This window comes from Macadamia integrifolia, chromosome 4, assembly GCF_013358625.1.
Source record: "Macadamia integrifolia cultivar HAES 741 chromosome 4, SCU_Mint_v3, whole genome shotgun sequence".
NCBI classification, from domain to species: Eukaryota; Viridiplantae; Streptophyta; class Magnoliopsida; order Proteales; family Proteaceae; genus Macadamia; species Macadamia integrifolia.
In genome coordinates, this window is record NC_056560.1 from 13,182,674 (window position 1) to 13,203,091 (window position 20,418).

The 20,418-nt window shown below is 37.6% G+C and overlaps 2 protein-coding genes and 1 non-coding gene across 4 annotated transcripts; all 3 read right to left on the reverse strand.

The window, feature by feature from the left end:
- Window positions 1-622: 622 nt before the first annotated feature.
- Window positions 623-11,578, reverse strand: LOC122075880 (protein-S-isoprenylcysteine O-methyltransferase A-like). 2 transcript variants are annotated; one of them, XM_042641086.1, is made up of 5 exons: window positions 11,338-11,578; window positions 8,930-9,173; window positions 1,520-1,648; window positions 1,176-1,281; window positions 623-1,071 (listed from the first exon to the last, which is right to left on the reverse strand). In XM_042641086.1, exons 1-4 carry the CDS (start codon window positions 11,528-11,530, stop codon window positions 1,191-1,193), a joined length of 657 nt encoding a protein of 218 aa, XP_042497020.1. In that variant the 5' UTR covers window positions 11,531-11,578; the 3' UTR covers window positions 623-1,071; window positions 1,176-1,190. The 2 variants fall into 2 exon arrangements, with proteins under 2 accessions (XP_042497020.1, XP_042497019.1); XM_042641085.1 differs by having other exon boundaries at window positions 623-1,081; window positions 11,338-11,577.
- Window positions 3,847-3,947, reverse strand: LOC122077694. The gene has a single exon (XR_006139932.1). It is a non-coding gene; the product is annotated as a U6 spliceosomal RNA (small nuclear RNA).
- Window positions 11,579-13,646: 2,068 nt separating the features above from the next.
- LOC122077457 (anaphase-promoting complex subunit 8) lies at window positions 13,647-17,990 on the reverse strand. Its single transcript, XM_042643406.1, has 4 exons — window positions 17,834-17,990; window positions 17,440-17,746; window positions 14,250-15,500; window positions 13,647-14,139 (listed from the first exon to the last, which is right to left on the reverse strand). Exons 1-4 carry the CDS (start codon window positions 17,917-17,919, stop codon window positions 14,050-14,052), a joined length of 1,734 nt encoding a protein of 577 aa, XP_042499340.1. The 5' UTR covers window positions 17,920-17,990; the 3' UTR covers window positions 13,647-14,049.
- Window positions 17,991-20,418: the final 2,428 nt, after the last annotated feature.

A 20,418-nucleotide genomic window follows, 5' to 3' on the forward strand; every position in this document is an offset into this window, starting at 1 on the left:
TTACCCCTACTGCCCAACCATTCATGGACAACAGGCACTTTGGGCAAAAGATCGCTTTGGCACTTATTGTTTGAATACCAAGTTGTGTTTTTTCATTAGGTTGATTTTTTTTTTTTTAATAAGATAGAAAATTAAGAATTTACATTTATTCCAGACATAAGGAGGTTTCTTTTTGTGATGATAACCACTTTCGCTAGTTGCTTTAGACAAAAAAATAATGTGGTTGTATTTTGAATTATTCGTCTATTGTATAGCTTCAGAATACAATGGTCGTTCAAACAATATTTAAGAAGAACCAAGTTTTCGTAATTGCTATCAGGCAATAGGAGGGGGGAGGGAGGAGGGAGGAGGGAGGAGGGGGAACGGGGGACGCGGGAGGTGGGGAGAGGGGGTGGTCACACCTGGATTGTCCCATCGTTCAGCCACAGGTGAAGGAAATTTTATCCTAAAAGGAAAATCAATGTGTTAATCTTAACCCTCTCTTTACGTTTAAAAAATGCATGAAATGCTGCACAATTGAATGGGGTGGCAAATTTCCCCTTTTACAAATTTTCCTTAGGAGAGTACAGATATTGGTAGCAAAGGAACCATATAATATGCAAAATATTGGATGAAAATAATATGAATTTTTAAAGAGCATGCTTCCTAGATAATGAGTGCATAAAAGGCTTACAAAGACAGATGATTCAAAATTCTAAGAACAAGATGAGCCAGAGTGCTTCATCAGTTCCTTGGAATGGTCATGATCCTAACCATTCTACCCAAGAAAAAAAAGTCATGATCCTAAATAAACATTCAATATCGACCGGACAGTTTTATTAGGATTATAACATTAACCTTGCTTAAAATGTATATAGAACACGAGCACAAAATACAGAAGCTGATTATTCCCCACGTGATCAGTTCTCTAACAGTCATTTCTCAATTTAACATCCATCTTCCCGGTGCCATGTCTCTTAGATGTTACTCCCACAATGAATAAAAGTTGAATCCGTTTTGAGAGCTCATTCTCCATAGGAGGCTACAGGTGCTGTTACAGGGCAATAATCACATTTGGTTGCCCTTCTTCACCTGTTCAGAGCTGCAATCAAGATTAGAAACAGCAGATCACTTAATGAAGAAGTTTTGAAGTTCAGGGAACAAGCAAAGGTAGGTGAAGACAATAGGATGCTCACAATTTTCCCAGGCATTCACTTAATAAATGGCAAGCCAGATGGAACTCGTCGTGAATATTCCTCATACTGTGATCCGAAAAACTGCCTCAAGTAATACTCTTCATATCTGTCATCCTGTATATAGGACTTTCCAAAGATAAAACTTCACATCGAACGAACCATGTTTCATTCAACACTTGGAGGAACTCAGTAATTTAGGACTGCAACTCCGGAAATATTAGGTGGACCAGGCAAAGAGTAGGCATAGTTTACTAAAGGATAAAATGGGCAGTCCCTGAAGGAAGTTTCATGAGATACTTCTGTTACTTTTCATTTTCTCCTACATAAACAAGGAAAAAGGATACCGTATGCGTGTTGAGAAGAAGCGCCAAGTAACCAGCACAAAAGCAACTGTGCATATGGGGTTGCAGAGCATTATTTGAGTACCGGTTGCCCAGATGAAAAAGCCAGAATATCCTGGATGACGGACGAGTCTGTTGAGCAAAGTAAATGCCAAGACAAATTAATACCCATATGATCCAGACAAGAATATATGACTAGATTTTATCGCTCAAACAAATACATGCACCTCAGACTTCCATGCAAGGTAAACAGAGAAATGATGTTAAGGTAATCCAAAATAAAATGAAAAACTAACCCTATAACACCACCCCCGCACCCCCCACAGCCGTCTTCGATTGTGAGTGCCCCCCCCCCCCCCCACAAAAAAAAAAAATGAAAAGAAGGCTACATGATTCGGAAGTTTAAATAAGAAATAGCTTGAATTATGGACTTTTAAATGCTCCTATAGGACAATAAGGAACAATAAAACTATGGCTGATTTGTGCTTTCATAGGGACATTCTCACTTGACACTCCATCTGAAATATATTTTAGTGTAAAAGTTGTGACGTCCGTACATACTTATTCCCTTATAATGGTGCTTAGAGTCAGTATCCACAGCACACTCATTAATAATATTCAGTACTGATGAATAAATAACATGATTAATCTCATATTCTTGACCTGAAATGTACTGCAAAGGTACTTTAAATACTTTAGATATTCTAAAATTAGTTATTTAGCACGTTGGAAAACCGAGCAAAAATATCTAGGACAATAAAAATGATGGTAATATAATGGCATCCCCCCATGCAAGAATCATTAACCTTATTCGATCTCCATATTTCAGGAAATTCTTCACATTTTACATTCGTTTATCATACACTGAATTACACAGTTTTCTCCAATAATGGATCTAGGGTTCTGATTTCCTTGTACTTTTTGAGTTGTCTCATCTAGCTTGAAGTTTTTTCTATCATTAGCTTCATAGTTGTCATGGCGTCGCCAAGGCGGCGATTTGGCGTCCTAGCGGAAAAAAAAGTTCATGGCAGTGCTACGATTTACGTGACTCACAAATGGCGGTCGCCATTGGCTGATAGGCGTCGCTATGGCACCGCCATGGATGCCAGGTCACGCCTGATTCACTAGGCAGTCGATTTTTTGTAAAATGCAGGGTGATTTTGATAAGGCTATGTTGATTTTTGATGATTTAATGTTGCTTAATGTTGGTTTTATATGCTATAGGGTATACATTATAGGCTTGTAGCATGCTAAATAACTTTAGAAAATAGGGGAAATAAAAAAGTAACACTAAATAACTTTAGAAAATAGGGAAAATAAAAAATGACACATGGACGATTTGACGGCCATGGCAATGCCATAACAGGTGATTCATCGCCAAATCGATTAGCCACCCCTCCACCGCCTTGGATCGATTTGACGCCGTGACAACTATGATTAGCTTTGAGGAGCATTCAGAACCCAGCTAATTTTCTTAGTATGCCATTGCGTTGTTAAAACCAATTTAGTTTCTTAGGATGAATTGCAATTATTTGTATGTCAAACAACATAACACAATTCATACCAATATGCAGTACAAGCTAGATTGTTTCTCCTATTCTTTTTCCTTGATAAACATGGAAGGATTTGCATGCATGCACACGTGGGTTTTTTTTTTTTTGGGGGGGGGGGGGGGGGGGGGGGGTGGGGGTTGCGTGTGTGCAGCACAATTTTGATTGGTAAAGAGCATATTTACTGATAACCTAAAAAAATAGCCCGCCAATGGGTGGTTGACACATGGTAGGAAAACAGTTATGGGCGGTCAACTCGGATAGAGGGAGGGCTCCAAGGTACGACTCACTTGATTACTTCGCTCACTATTTCTTTATCCTCATCCTGTTTATACTGTTGTTGTAAGGAAGACTGACTTGAGCGTTGGAGAGTCCCCCCCCCCCCCTGCGGGTCTCTCTTGGCCTAATCTACTTGTGCAGGACGAAAGCATCAATCACCGGCCAGTTTTCTGACACAACATTTACCAATCAAAATTGCTTACCATGCAAGGAAACATAAAATATGATATTTTGCAATGCCCAAGGGGATTTAAGGTCAAGATTAAGCGATGGGGCTGATTTCAGTGATTGATAATATAGAGAAAAAAGGTTATGGATGATGCTCCAAGAAATCAAGGAAAGAAAAGAAATTGCTATATCAAGAAGATAAAGAGAGGAATTAGGGTTCCATGAAAGAAACAGTGGTGTTACAAGTTAATATTGTAATTGTCCTTTAGTTTTCATCAGGGCTTGTTTGTCGGTGTTTCTTCTTTTCTTTTCTTCTTTTTTTGGATAAGCCAAAATGATTTGGGTCATTTCCCAGTTAGTGCACGATTTCCTTGCATAGGGGCCAGGCATTTTCTCTATATCCTTCCAATTTTATCTAATGTCTCTGATGATACATTTTCTTTTCTATTCTTTTCATTTCTTTTCTAAAGGGAGCGTGTTTGGTGTAGGGTCTTTCTTGTTGGTCAGGTTGTCAATTGTTGTGCATTCTCTCCTTTTTATGGCTTTATGCCTGTATCTTTCTCTAAATATTTACTTCTGTTTCTTATCAAGAGAGAGAGAGAGAAAGAGCAGTCCTAGATGATTTCAAAGCTAGTAAAGTGGCAGGCATAGTGTGGTAAGAGAGAAAATTGGAGTTTCTTGAATAACTGGAAAATCAGTAACAAGGAGAAGAGTTTCCTACTAGTGGAGAAGAAAAGAAAAAATAAGGTCTACTTACCCATCTTTAACTTTATAGTACCGAATCCTCTAGGATTTGAAAACTATTTACATATGGCAGCAAGCATCAGCGAATTTGATTGACACCCCAAAAAGGAAAAAATGACTTTAAACACTAATATAACCCTTTGCAGATCAAGGCCACCCAGACTTCTGCTGGAATCTAGCACTAATAAATCATCTTTGTCTAAACACCAACACACCCACCCCACCCCACCCCAAAAAAGAAGAAGTGTACCAGCGGAAAATTTAAACCATTCAACAAAATAAGTTCCTCAATCATAACTTTTAGTGTCAAATAAGTTCAATAATGCATTCCTGTTTTAGATTCAAATATTTACAATATTAATACAACGTGGATCTGCATCTAAATGATAAAATTATTACATTGACTTGAAGTGTTGATCAATCAACTAAAAACTTCAATAGGATCAACCATCAAGTCAAAATCTAGAACCTCACGACCATGGATTTACTGGTAAAAGGACCATAAACTCCAAAAATTCTCGGTTTTGTATACTCAAATTCGTTTAGGCTGAAACAGCATCATCTAATTAGGCTTATGAAACCTATAGCAAATGCTTTTTCCTTTTGGGGCTTAGGCATAGGTCTCTTGCAAGGCCTCCAATTAGAAGAAATATGCCTATTGCTAGCTGTCAAAATAGGCACCTCTCAGTTCGACATTATATGGGCAGAGGAATTTACCAGGGAAAAAAATATGGCAGAAGTAAATAAATAAATAACAGGAATGTAAAATTGTTAATTCTGAGTTTGTTTCACCAAAAGTATAAAGAGGGGGTGGATGATTTTACAGTGGTGCTCACTATTTTAATGCCAAAAGACAACTACTTTTACCTTACTTTATTTTACTTCTGGATGCTTTGTTGTCCCAATAGACAGACTTTACTGGACTTGCCTCTAGGTAAGGATCTTGTGCGAGGTTATTGGGTGTATACCATAGAGGACAATCCTAATGGCTCTGCTGAACATTTTAAGGATATACTCAGACATATGGTGTCAATGATTTTGAAATGTTTTCCCTTGTTGCTCATCTGAATTTTGTTCGTGTATTTGGCTGTTTTAGCCTGGCCCTTGTACCATATGGATATTGAAAACTCTTTGCTATATGGTGATCTACAAGAGGGGGTGTATATGTAGCAACCTCCCGAGTATCTTGCTCAGGAGGAGAATTCTAACATAGTAAGCAAGCTACACAAGGCCATCTATGAATTGAAACAGTCACCTAGAGCCTAGTTCGACAAGTCTCCTCCATTGTTACTCATGGGTTCTCACATCTCGCATTGCTATTCTAACCACACTGTGTTTATACGACATCATGGATACAAGGTGGTTGTATTAGTTGTCGATGTAGATGACATTATTATATCTGGAGACGCTGCTCCTAGGATTGTAGAAGTGAAATCATATCTTTATCAGCATTTTCAAATGAAAGACTCGAGTGCCCTACAATATTGGGCATTGAAGTCTTACAGAGATAATGTGTTAGACCACTTATCTGAGACTGGTCTGCTTTCCTTTAAACTAGTTGACACTCCCATGGACTCATATCAGAAGTTTGGGACTAGTGATGGTGAATACCTTGAATACAAGGACCAGTATATGAAGCTAGTAGGGAAACTTATTTATCTCACTAGTAGGCTGTATATATCATTGGTTGTTGGCGTTATCAGTCAATTCATGCAGTCCCCAAAGAAGGCTCATTGGGAGGCTACTGAAGGGAGCTCCAAAGAAAGGCGTTCATTATCGTCCTCATCAGAGTATTAAGTTGGTAGGATTCTCTGATGTTGACTGGGCTGGTGCTTATAATGATAGAATCATAGAAGATTGACCACATGATATTGCACATTTATTGGTGGCAATCTAGTCACTTAGTGAAGCAAGAAGCAAACAACTGTGGCTAGATCCAATGTTGAGGTTGAATATAAGGTTATGGCTCATATTGCAGCCGAGTTGATGTGATTGAAATCGTTACTTCAAGAGATGGGTATTCCAATAACTCAGCCTATGAAGATGTTTAGTGATAACCAGGTAGCCATCTACATTGCAATCCAGTGTTTTATGAGCGAACCAAGCACATCGAAGTTGATTATCATTTTGTGAGAAAAGTTATCATGAAGAAACTTATTGTTACTCAATTTGTGTCCTCTACTGATCAGCTTGGTGATGTATTTACCTAGCCTTTGTTCGGTCATTTGTATGCTCCTGCTTGAGGAGGAGTGTTAAAGAATGGACCTATAATAACGTGGGGTACAGTTTTGTGTCTACCATGATAAAGGGGAGTGTCCCTATCATGCGGGTTATGTTTCTTGCTTTGCTTTACTTTATTTTGTTTCCTAGTTAGGAAAGAGATCTCTATCTGTAATTAGGCTATATTCTCTTTGCTTTATTTTCCTTATTGAATATTGACCAAGGAATTAGTTTCCTAATCTGATTGTACTGTTGCTTGTTAATAAAAAGCTAGCGGTATGGGAGACTGGCCAAGGTATCGATTCTGCTATTCTCTTGGCAGTCTCTCCATCTTCTTCTTCTCTCTCCCTCTCTTGTGATTGCTGGTTTTTATCTCTAGTATTGCAATCCAGTGTTTTATGAGCGAACCAAGCACATCGAAGTTGATTATCATTTTGTGAGAAAAGTTATCATGAAGAAACTTATTGTTACTCAATTTGTGTCCTCTACTGATCAGCTTGGTGATGTATTTACCTAGCCTTTGTTCGGTCATTTGTATGCTCCTGCTTGAGGAGGAGTGTTAAAGAATGGACCTATAATAACGTGGGGTACAGTTTTGTGTCTACCATGATAAAGGGGAGTGTCCCTATCATGCCGGTTATGTTTCTTGCTTTGCTTTACTTTATTTTGTTTCCTAGTTAGGAAAGAGATCTCTATCTGTAATTAGGCTATATTCTCTTTGCTTTATTTTCCTTATTGAATATTGACCAAGGAATTAGTTTCCTAATCTGATTGTACTGTTGCTTGTTAATAAAAAGCTAGCGGTATGGGAGACTGGCCAAGGTATCGATTCTGCTATTCTCTTGGCAGTCTCTCCATCTTCTTCTTCTCTCTCCCTCTCTTGTGATTGCTGGTTTTTATCTCTAGTATTGTAACCATTAACAAGCTAATTCCTTATTCCTGTGGAAACAGTATTTCCTTTTCTTATAATCTCTATAATCTAACCTGAATAGCCCCTTAAACTTCTTTTTTTTTTTCAAATTAACATTAAACCCTAGCCTGATATCCGCAAAACACTATGTAATTTTCTTATAATTATACAACCACTTCATCAGTTTACAAGAACAGTTCACCATGATTTTGCAGAAAGTCTCAATCTAATAGTTGTACTCAAGTATCCTATGGCATGCGCTATATCACTAAAAAGAGGATCAACCAACCTAATTCAATTCTAGTCTAATCAATGGACTACAAACATTGCTCAAGGTTGTAAAATTGAAAGAAATGCATTATTTATTAGAGACAACCGAAAAAAAAAAAAAGCTCTTTGTCAATGTCGGCGTGGCGGGGGGGGGGAAGGTGCAAAAATACAAATGTGTACAATTTGGAATGGCAAATTATACCCATCCTCATCTAAAAGCAACCTACTCCTTATAGTAGGAGAATATTGGTTGTACCATGATCTATCAAAGATACCAATCGTGGCCGATACCAAATCCAGATTGATCCATATCAACAAATCCTTCCCTTTTTAGGGAGGGGGGCATAAAAAATCATGAGGAAAAAAATACTCAAATTTACTATTAATCAGTTGAAACAACAATCCACAAATATCTAATATTGAGAATAATAATGACATAGACCTAATATATAATCTCTTTTTCGAATATTTTATATTCTGCACAAAAAGAAAAAGGGAAAAGTCATGAAAATAATTGGAGTAGATCAATGGATTTGGTCCAACATCTACTGAGTTACCACCCTAAACATTTGCATTGCATGAAATCAAGAAAAAGTCACATAAAAAAGTATCTTTATTTTCAGTTAGAAACCTGACAAAAAAAATAGCATTTTGAAGGAACATACATAGATATTAGATATTATGGAAGACATCTCTAAAACCATATGCAAGGTGAAAGAACCCCCTCCCCCAACTCCTAAAACCTATTTTGAAAAGATAGAATAATAAAGTAATTTCTTGATCATTTTTTTTTTTTTTGGACAACTGAATCCACCCAAAAAATAAATATGCATCTACATGTCCCAATCTATGGATCTCTGCAAAACACCTAAATTGTTAAAAGGATCTAAATCAAAGAGTATAACGCAGACAGTAAGCTGGTGTAGAACCCTAAACAAACTTGAATTTGATCCGATGAATCAGACCCAAATCTTTTTTTTTTTCTTTCTTTCTTTCTTTTTTTCCTTTCAGGGTCGTTCTAAATTTTCAGGCAGAAAGAAGGTGGATTGAGTGAGATCAAGTGGAAGAAAGCAACTCTGAGCCTCCTTTTTTGCCAGGTTTGGCTGTCCTGTGTTAATTATCAGATTGGTGGTAGCCAATACCAATAAAGAAGAGTCAGATCTGCTCAATCCAATACCAGTCCTTGAAACCTTGCAATCCATACATGATAATTTCTCCAGGAAATCACAAGTTTTGCAAGATGATGGAGTTCTACAAGCACTAAGCATGTACCTGTAGATTCCATGAGTAACCAACTCATGATGGTCTTCATGTTGAACCTTGATCATGTGTGTGAACGCACGGTCAGCTGTTATAACCGCAGCTTTGCGTATTATCTCCCCAATTACCACCAGAACAAGACCAGTGTTGCTTATCCACCAACATTCTTTCAACCATGGCAGCAGAAGAATTTCAAGAAAGTACTCCAGAAAAGAACAGCCCATTGCCAAAATATATTGCTTGCTGATTAGAAGAGCTGCAAAAATTAACCAAAATCTAGCTTTTAAACTAGAAATACACAATTTTCAGCAGAGAGGGCAGTAAATTTAATAGTTTACACAGATTTACTAGCTCAGATTGTCCATTCCATAGTCAGCTGGTATACTAATTCATGTGGTTCAGACATCCACAATTTTTCAAAAAACCAAATTTCATTAATCATGTGCTTTAAAATTTTCATTTCAAATTGGAGTTTTGACTCTTACAGAATCTTATGTGATAAACAATACGAAAGACAATTTTTCAAAAAACCAAATTTCATTAATCATGTGCTTTAAAATTTTCGTTTCATAATGGAGTCTTCTTATGTGATAAACAAAATGAAAGATTGCTTTTCTTTTATCAGTAACTGAAGATTCTGTCAATAAAAGAGAAGCATGTCCAAGAATGCACAGGGAAGAGCACTCCACAAAATGTATAAGACAGTGATACGTTAAAAAACACATTGATACAAAATAATTACTTTGAAAGACACCAACAACACAGTCAAAATTCCAATTTGTGATATTTATTTACATTTTTCTCAATTAATCGAATCCAATGGGAAGTCTCCATTGTCCACCCAAATTTCTCAAGCTACCCAGCAATGATGGCATCCAATGCTAAAGACCTCAGACATTGCTTCACTGAATGTAGCCATTGTAGTGCCATAACCTGGTGCAAATCCTTTTACAGGATCCTGGGATGGTTTGACTAGAATCAGTCCAAACCTTCGGATGTTTGTAAAAATTTGCCACACACGGACTCAAACCTGCGTCTTTATGATGGCAGCCAGAGCTTTCGTCATCCCACCGAACAACGACCCTTGAATGTAGCCATTGTGAAGCATAATTCTTGCTTTGTCCAAGATGCAGAGGACCCATTATGGTTCAATAGAAACACCTTAAGATGAGGTGGTTGTAAATTTAACTTTCTCATTTGTTTTAAACCAAGAACATAATGAAGCCATTGGTGTAGTCACCAAAGAGCACACCATAAAGGACTTCATGCAGCCTATAACAGAACTATGTGAGATTGCCATCAATCCATCACAAGCTGGAAGCAGGTTCTTTTGATGGGGGTATGATGTCTTGTATTCCATCGCTTGCAAAAGACAGCTTACTTCGGAGGGCCGTTAAGAAGCTGAAGACTTTGCAAAAGATTTCCAAGGCTATATGGGTATTTCGGTAAATTTCCTGTATAGGGTTTCACTATATATTTGTAGCGAGGTTCTTTCTCTGTAAGAAATCTGAAAGAGGCAAGAGGATGAGCGTTGTAACCCTATTCTCCATTGATAGTGAAGCAAGTCTCATCTCACAGTGAACGTAGGCAATCTTACCGAATTAGGTAAATCTTTTGTGTGCGATTGTGTGATTGTTGTTTGTGTTTTCCATTCATTTTCTACACTGTTTTAGGGTTCCGTTTCTACAGTTTTTTCCTTAATGGATTTGATCCAGCAAATGAATTAAATCTACACCAAGTGATAATTCAACACTTCAAGTAGACTCTAATTTAATCATTGACTCAATCAAGAGTCTACAGAACACTATAATTCTATAAGAAGACATTCACTCATTCTTTGCCGACTCCTTTCCCAACAAACGACCTTCGCTCATGGTCTCAAGAGAGGTGCAATGTTTTAGCTCACGAAATGACCAATTTCAGCCAAAATTGAAATTGGGTCAAACTTGGTGCCACGAAGCAAGAACTTGGCATAGCTACTGCCCAAGACGCTAAATTTCCAGTTCATTATTTGTAACACTTTCTGTCCAACCACGCATATAAGAATTTGATGACTCACTTGGATCGCAACCAATGTATCCTAATGGAATTTGGGAAAAAGGAGAACCAGCAAAGAAAACTAACTCAATAAACCCATAACACAGCCTCAAAACAATTAATTGAAAAACCAGAGCTTGGGACGGCCTAGAGCTCATAAAGCAGGAGTAAGAGTGGAAGGGGAACACTAAAGTCTTCATCATTAATTCCATTAACACAATTCGAATCGCCATGAAACAACAAAAAATTTACTACAAAAGCCCACTAAATTAAAAAATTTCCCCTGTTAACAACAAAATACCCAGCTAACCATAGATTAACTATACTATAGAAACCTAAACAACAACATGAGAGAGAGAGAGAGAGAGAGAGAGAGGACGTACAGCTTAAAGTAACATTGGATCTCCCATGAACAGAAACAGCTAGAACATACTCTGAACCATGAAAGAAAGCAATAGCCGCAATCATCTGAGACAACTGCCTGATAGCAGTGTAGCCCAACATCTCCACCATTTTTGATAGTGAAATCGATCCGAACTTCAACTTTAATGAGAGATTTTCGAATCTATAGAGCATGGAACTTTGGAAGTGGAGTTTAAACTTGGAATCCCATTTCAACCTTTTTTCCCCGCAGGATTTTGATTAATTCTTTCCTGTTGAAGAACCAAACCTGATTTTGGTCTAACCGGAGGCCTGATCAGGTCTAATCAATGCTTTCTAAACCAGACCGTCTATGAATCACTGGCGAGTCAAAGTGTATGAAATTGGTCTGTTTCAACTTTCAATCTCAGGGACATCAGAAAATGGTATGTAAGGCGATAAGGGTGTCAATTAGGACGGGTATGGGTAATCGGACGGGGTCCTAATCAATTATGGTTCAAGGGGGGGCCAGGGGCCATACCTAGAATCGTCTTGTTTAGCTAGATGGTTCCAAACTTGGGGACCGGAATCGATTATTAATGAGACGATCCAATTCTTAATTGATTTGGGGCACTTTTGAAGTGTCCAAGATTCCAAAATAATTTTCTATGCATTCAAATAATCAAATGGGCAAGTGTTTTCTATCTAAGAACTGGCCCCAGCACCTAGACACAGGGGAGCATGCCCTAAGAGGGGCATGGTGATTTGTGGTGTAGGGTTACTCTCTGACAGAAAACTTTGTCCCTAATCAAATATATGTTTATAAGTATACAAACACTTGGCTGTTTTTGGTATGCATTTTGGATCAAGAACACATCATGGATGGTATAAAATGTTGTTTGGTAAACAATCTATCCTCAAAATCCTGAAACACTGTCAAGATTGCAACTTATTTGGGAATGTGATATTTTCTCATTTTGCATTCTCATTAATTCTCTTGCTTGAGCCACCACCTCTTGATTCTAGACATTAATAGCTCTGCCTTGGGGAAATGGCACAACCCCGAAACAAGAATAGCTCCACCAATGGACACCTTGAAGAGGCCGGAGATTAGCTATAAGATGCAACCCTCCTTCATTCTGGATAAGCCTTGAATTTTCATCAAGGTCATGCTCCTATATTGATGCTAAACTTCTGAGCCTAGTGATATGAGGTGCGTTTGTTATTCAAAGCCGGATCGTGTTGTTTGGAAAGCTTCTCTTTTGGCTTCTTATCATCCAAAGCAAATTGGGATGTTATATGCCATCATAATCCCAAGGTTGAATGCGCAAGAGCAATCAATTTGGTGGAAATATTTATTGGCAAGATTTAATCACTAAATAATACATAGAAATATTGCAAATAGAGCCATTGCGATGCCCATCAAAGGGGTAATTCCCCACCTAGGAGCTACTTTATTATATTCTGAATTTAATGGTTTAATAACCCCCCAGACTTATTTACTTTGGACAATCTCTAAAACTAGCCTCAATGCTTTGTGTAGCCATAAATCTATTGCATTGGTTGAGATCTATTGACTTTGTATACAATTCCGTTGTTAATAAACAATTCTATCCAAGACCATTGTAGTTCCTAAAATATAATAATGGAAACAGCAATCTTAATCGCCATCTCTATATCCGGTTCACTTGTAAATTTTACCAGGCACGCTTTTGGACAACCCTTTAAACAACTAAGAGGAGATGTATTATAGATGCACCTCCCTAAAGCCGGTCAACTTACTAAGAGGAATGCCCCTGTGCTCTCAAGGGTGCAACTAAACTGAGACAAAAACCAAAAAGAAGGGCCATGTTCTAATAATACATTTGTACCTTCAACATTTTGAAGTTTGATCAAAGAAGAAAGTAAAAATAAGGTTTGATTTCCTAGGTTGCCACCTAGGAAAGGCTTCTTGCACAGCCAAAATCTACCATGTGACAGATCAATTGGGGTCCAAATTTTGTAAATAAGTAAATCCGAAAGTTTATTGCTCACGTATCTAACTTCATCCCAAACAGTGTTTGTCAAGTGATACATTTGAGCTTTAAAAATCCAAAACTCTGAGATTGCATAATAATGATTGAAGAACTAATACACATACATGGACATACATGTGGATGCATGCCAATACGCAAGTTATTTAATTGAATTAAGCTTTGAAATTTGACATGTTGCTAAACAAGACCATGTCCCATAATAGCCACATGTCTAGTGGCACAATGGAAGTGGGGCAACACGAAACCCCTTCTTAAGGGGGTAGCCTAAAATATGTATAAGGGAAGTAGCAAACAGATGAAAAAAAGCATTTCATAAAGAAAATGAAAAATGTTAAACAGTTAGTTATCAACCATAAATAACTGCTGGCACTTGAAACCCCAGCTTCCTACAGTTTTAGGTTCTTCACAAGGCTTCTTTTCTGTAAATTTGGTATCATTGTATGCAGTAGGAACTGCAGACACACAAAATTTTCACACTGCAGAAGAAATAATTCCCAAGATCTATCCATCCAATTCAAATTGGATTTTTCCACAAACCACATCTCCATCCCCTTGGAGTGGAAATTTCACAACAATCAACCTTTTCAGACAGCAAGCGTTTCAGAATCCATTGAAAGCTTTGATGTGATCTGTGCAATAACTTATCACAATTTCTTTTCTGTCAGATATTAGATATAAACCCACCCAAAAATGGAAACATCATGGAGGGAAATGCTCAATATCCATTGGAGGCAAACCAGATTCTGCTATTCTCATTCCCCGCAGAAGGCTCTTGGCTTTTTCTTTCTCCTGCAATTATGGACATGGAAGGGAAGTGTTATTTTAAAACAGAAGAAAAAATTAGATATCTCAAGAATGTCACATGGTTTAATTATGAGAGAGAGAGAGAGAGAACTCACGGGGCCAGTGTAATCAAGCAGCCTGTTGCAGTAAACTTCAGCTTCCTGAAATCTCTTTTGGTCTTTGCAATATGAAGCAAGAAAAAGCAGAGTTTCTACCATATTTGGGCCTTCCCTCTCCTCAGCTTCCATTCTCTCCAAATCTTTCTTGTAGTAAATCATTGCCTCTTCTGGACGCCCGAGTTCATTATGCAGCTTTGCCAGTTGGTGCAGTGCAATTGCCTCTCTGTCATTACAATTTGCTGCTCTTTTGTAACACTTGATAGCGTCCTCAAGCATGTGAAGCTGTTCAGTTTCATAACACTGAGCCATGGCAATCCACAACCGATAATCATTTGGATGCAAATACACTGATTTTCGGAAGTAATAGAGTGCATAATAGGGCATACTCATCATCTCATATGCTTGTCCCAGCCCATACCAGGCCCGATAATCGCAAGGATTTATATCTACTGCACGTCTATAGGCATCAATGGCAGCTGGTGTATTTTTCATCTCAACATACTCATGACCCATCAGTGTCCAAGCTGATAGATACTTCCTGTTCAGTTTGAGCGCCCTCCTAAAGTACATGACAGACTTCTCATGCTGCCCCTTCAAACTGTAATAATTACCAATAATACAACAAGACTCAGGCCGGTATTTATCAGTCATGAATACCTTGTGGGCAAGGTAACTCAAGGCAGAGAAACATTCGTTTGCATAGAGCACATTTGAGTACATATCCATGTCCTCTACTCGATAAGGATCATTCCTTAGGAGTTCTTCAAAGATTACTTCTACTTGGCCAAATTCCCTTAAACTGTACTGGACTTTTGCAATCTGTGCCTGTAAATAGTTACTAAAACAGAAGATACCCTGGAGATATTCATATTTTGATAAGGATTCACCATGCATCCTGAGTTCTTGGTATGCACTGGCAAGGAAGAAATCTTTCATCCAATGGTTCTCGAGATTGAGGCTGTTTAAGATATCAATGGTGGTGCATAGTGACTGCAGCTCTGACCAAGCACTCCAGTTCCAAGGGTAGCTGTTCACAGACTCCATAAGAACTGTTCGTGCAAGATCTTCACGGCCTTTCTCTTTAAGCACAAGTCCATACAAGTAGAGGCCAAAGGGATCAATGGTGCCACTTTTGCGGTGTGTTGACAACTCCCTCTCAAGAGAAGCCAGTTCTCGGTTCACAGCATCACTCTTACCTAAAGGTCCCTCAAGTTCTATCATCTCTTCCTCTTTCCGTTTTTCACCAGCCTACATTGAGCAATGAAAGGAGAATAAAATTTATGGAACTTCCCATAAGAAACTAAGGTTTATTAAGTCATTCTGCTTTAGTTTAAGATCATCGTTATAAAATCAGAGTGCTACAATCAGAATCAGGGTTAGTACTTGTTAAATGTATTAAAAGGATGATATACTGTGAAACATTTGCTTGTGTATAAATAATACATCTTTCGGGTTGGTTGGCTTTGGGATGCGAACATCAGTGTAGTTTCTTTCTAAAAAAACTTCAGCTTGTACAGGGTTTATTACGGGTCATGTATGTCAGGGTTCAGATGCTTGATTTCCATCCTTACAATATGAATTCCACCCCTTCCAAGTTAATATTTCAAATTCAGATAGTTGAGAATTTACTCCAACCCCAGTGCCTAAATTCTAGAAATATATTTCCTTTCCTTTTTCTTTTTATTGTTTTGTGTGTGTGTTGGGGGGGGGGCAGGCAAGGGCTCAGACAAAAATATATTCCCTCTACTCTTTGCAAATAATTCTGTTTCAGAATGAAAAGAAGAATATGTTGGTAAGGTTATTGAAACTCAAGATTTCAACAGAAGAGTCATAGTAGAGTGGTAAATAGTGCATATCTAAATGCAATTTTGTAATATGGCTAACTCATCCAACTTACTGTGCACAGCAACAGCCAGGATTCAAGTTATTGATCAACCTTAACAAGACCTCACTCCTCAGTCTTCTACATGTTTGACCTAAGGTTTAGATGTATCAACAAAGTCTGAAAAGAACCAGTTATCGCCAACACTCCACACTGGCAGACCCAGCAATAGGAATATGGTACCCAGTAACCAGTGATCCTAATGGTTTCATTTCGAAGTGAAAGAAATTGTCTCCTATACTTTCAGAAGTAATTAAAAGGTAATAAGATAAAGCCCAATCTCTTCTACTAATAAGTTACAAGACAATTAACTAAAATAGAGAAAGCTCACCATAAAAATATATAAATAAATAAATGAGAAACCTGTCCTTTGACTTGAGGACAGGAATAATTAAATACTACAGAAGCAATCTGGAAGTAGTATCCCTGATGAGGCAAGTCCTTTAGCTCAGGCTCTTTAGTGTTCAATCTACCTCAAAACTAACTATATAAAGAAAATGATGGAAGGAAGTATTGAACTACCTCTTCCTCCCATTAGAATTGAATCTATCCTTTATTTTCTTACCTAAGTCCCACTCTACCTAGACTCAACTATCAAATAATTAAAATATATATATATATATATCATTCTCATAAAGTATTGCTCCTGCTTGACACCAGATCAGACTGAACCTCATTCAAAGCTTAATTTATGGGATAACTACTCTGCAGTTTGTATATTAATCCATGCTTTGTGAGACCCATTAGTTCATGTTAGCTAAACCCATGTCATTTCTACATTTATGATGGAACCTACAATCACTCAAAGTAATAGGGTACCAAAGAGATGGGTCATTCGCATCCAATACTGACAAGATCAAGCAAAGTATACACTACGTTTTGGCACCAAGATCCTTCAGATTTCACCCATCCCATATCTAGAACGATATTCTAATGTAATAAGAAGATTATTGGCCAGGGCACACAATTCTCATTCTGGATAAGCAGATTTTGAAATTCCAACCTCTGTTATTCTGTCCCAACTCTCTATCAAAGCACGTCAATAGTGTAACATCTCTAAAAATGAACTATTTCTTTGCTCATTTAGGGCTAGCAATTTTTTGCGTCCAATAGCCATGGAAGTTAGTAGCTACATAACCACTTAAACCAATAAATCAAAATCTTCATCTTACTCCTGTTGCAAATTGGAAAACTAAAGATAAATTCCCTTTCCAGTTCCTACCAATCAATCCCCATATAAATCTAACAGAAAAGAAGACCCGTTTCATTTTAATCAAGCAAATAGAAGTAGAGACCAAATCAAACCAGATAAAGGGCATAACAGCGCAGAAACATGGCTTTCTTGCACGTCTGATCTCGAAGTGCATGAGCAGCCCTTCTGTATTCGCGACAATCAAAGTATGATTTGGCGAGAAGGTAACAGTCACTATCGACAGTATCATCCTCCACAGGAACTGGAGTAGTCACATATGAAACACCCGCAATGGGTGTTGAAGTGCTATCAGTTGTACGGAATCTACGGCGAATGCTGGAACTTCCACGCTGAAATCTGGTATGAGAAGGTGTAGATTTTGCTGGGTCTTGTTCAATTCCAACTAGTTGTTCTGCAGCCCTGCAAGAAATAGATGGGAACAAGAATGACAAGAGTGATTGAAAAAAACTAGAACATGGTTTTTGGAGTTTTCGGTTTTCTAGGTACCATCTGGAAGCAGAGTATAAGCATCGATCACTGAGTTGACGGACTGCAATTCGAAGCTCATTTCTGCAAGTCTCTTTGGAACCCATCAAACCCCTACTTCCCCTTCCGCTTTCCCTTCCCACTCCCAAAACAATTGCGCCTTGCTTATGAATCCCCAACTGCGAAAAAATCCCGCTCCTCTTTGGCTATGTTTGGATGTCAAGAAATGGAAAAATTCAAAAAAATTTGAATTTGAGGAGAAAAAAAATAACTGTAATTATTCTTCTTTGTCTTAAATATTATTTTTTCCTCTTTTTTTACATCCAAACATATCCTTAATATGATTGGCCCTTCGCACATGCGCAGGGTTGACAGTCTCCAATTAGTTAATTGTGTAGTGCGATGCGGTTATACCTCCAACATCAGACACGTGTCCCAAGTGATGTGGACAGTCACGATCATTGAGAGTAAAAATGGATATATAAACTACTCTTTTGCAGAATTAGATTCAACCATATTGATCGGGTTGGGTCATATAAGATCAATCAAAAAGCAATTGAACAAAAGTACAAAAATTGTACAAATAGAGCTTTAAGGCTGTGTTTGGTAGTCAAGAAAAGAAAAAAAAATACAAAAATTATAATATTTTCTTGGTCTAAGAAATTTTCATTGTGTTTGGCATGTCTTAAATAGAAGATTACTTTTTAAATTTAAAAATTCACCTGATGAAGTTATCGTTTGCTGCCAAAGAAAAAATCTTGCTAAAAATACAAGAAGATACAAAAGCTTTTCTTTTCTTTTCTTCTAAAGATTGACAAATATACATATTTTTTAAATTTTCTTACCATTTTTTATTCTATTCTTTTCTTTTCTTCTCTTTTTTAGATTTTTTTTTTCATTTCTTTTCCGAAAGAGAAACATAAATCATTGCATCATCAGTTTTTTTCTACAGTATGTAATGATTGATTGATATCTCTATCTTTTTCCTCAAATTTGAATGATGTTTGAATTTGTCTTTCCTTTTGATGGCAACCCACATATAACCTGATCATTTTTCCCTCCCCTCTACTAAAGCTTGGTGAAAAAGTTAAAAATCGGTGATGGAATCGTAATCTGCCCCAGATCCAAAATAACAGCAGCGTTAATCGGTCGGAAATGGGATTGATCACGGTTAACACCAATCTAATTCTATTGTTATTTCTCCCCATGCGACCCCCTTTGAAAAACAAGACTACAAGAGGAGACCAGAAGCAGGTATAGAAATTAGGGTCTTTTATTATATAATTCAGGAAGATATAGAGTCAATACCGTTTGAATACAATTCACTGGGTAGTAAACAAAGAAATGGCAGAGAGATAGCCACTTGACCAACAGCAGATTCAATCACATGAAATTTGAAGCTGCACCATGGTTTTAGTTATTGGAATGGGAATCGGTATCGGTATCGGTATCGGTATCATCCATATCGTATCGGTATCAATATCGTCCATATCGTAATGGTATCGGATGAGACTGATCCTAATACCTGGCCAATCCAGGATCGGGTATCATATCGGTAATGGGGGTAAAATCGTCTAAAAACCTATTTTTTATGAAAAATATGGGTAATATTGACCAATCCGAACCGATACAGCCGATGTTAAATTGATATCGTATCAGTATCAGCTGAGACCAATACCAATATCAATACTGATAACTAAATCCTTGAACTGCACTCCCCTTCCATGCTTTTCATCGGATTGATGTGGAGAGGCAGACTAGAGATTTAATGGAAGCTGTCAAAAGACTTCAGCTGTATTTTATTGGTCTACAATATGAAAATAAACCAACCAAGGAAAAACTGCTCCAAAAGGATATCTGGCTAATGGAAGAAAAGTTGAAGACTAGGACTGAGCTGATCAAGAAACATGAAAGCCTAATCCAAGGTTGGAGAAAAAAGTTAAATGATCAGTTGGACAAATCTGAGCCAGAGAGGGCGTAACTGTCCACTCTATTTTGAATGTGTTTAGGTGTTTTTCTTGAAGATGTTGATTCCCTGCATTCTCCATAGACTCAGAATTTATTCTACCCCTTTATGAGGGGGATCAGGTAGTAAGTCAAATTGCACGTGATTCAAGTGTATCAACCATGGATTGCGATGGTATTGGTATCGGATCGGATTGGCATGTATCGGTTGGTTTTGCCCTTGATTTTTTTAAAAGTAGAATTTTTTTTTTTACTGTTTTGCCCCTCAAAAGATATGGATAACCTATCCAGATCGGTCAAGGATTGGGGATCTATCTCAGCCGATACCAATCCGATACGGCCGATACAATACCAATACTTGGAACCATGGTATCAACTATGCATTGCAAGTTCCCAATACAGTTTCCTAGTCTTGTTCTTTTCTTGTAGAAAAAAAAAAAGATGTCTGCCATGAAATATTTAAGCTTCTTTTCTGCTATTGAGTTATTGATCATATTCTGCAAACTACAGAGTTGAGCTCTTTTCAGTAGATAATAAATAGGTTGTCTTCAGATTTCTCAACTGGTCATTGAGCTTCATTAGATGGAAACAATTATCACTCTAGAATTTTCCTACTCACTAAGAGATACCCTCCTCCCTTC

Bases quoted from the DNA above. Each gene is read 5' to 3' on its own strand.
- LOC122075880 (XM_042641086.1), bottom strand. From the start codon at position 11,530: ATGCTCTATAGATTCGAAAATCTCTCATTAAAGTTGAAGTTCGGATCG. The intron at 1,649-8,929 runs GTACATGCTTAG...TTTGCTCAACAG, and splicing joins GTTACTCATGGAATCTACAG to ACTCGTCCGTCATCCAGGAT. The intron at 1,282-1,519 runs GTATCCTTTTTC...ACAGGATGACAG, and splicing joins TTCTTCTCAACACGCATACG to ATATGAAGAGTATTACTTGA.
- LOC122077457 (XM_042643406.1), bottom strand. From the start codon at position 17,919: ATGGGTTCCAAAGAGACTTGCAGAAATGAGCTTCGAATTGCAGTCCGT. The intron at 15,501-17,439 runs GTTTGATTTGGT...TGCTCAATGTAG, and splicing joins GCTGTTATGCCCTTTATCTG to GCTGGTGAAAAACGGAAAGA. The intron at 14,140-14,249 runs GTGAGTTCTCTC...CCATAATTGCAG, and splicing joins TGCTTGATTACACTGGCCCC to GAGAAAGAAAAAGCCAAGAG.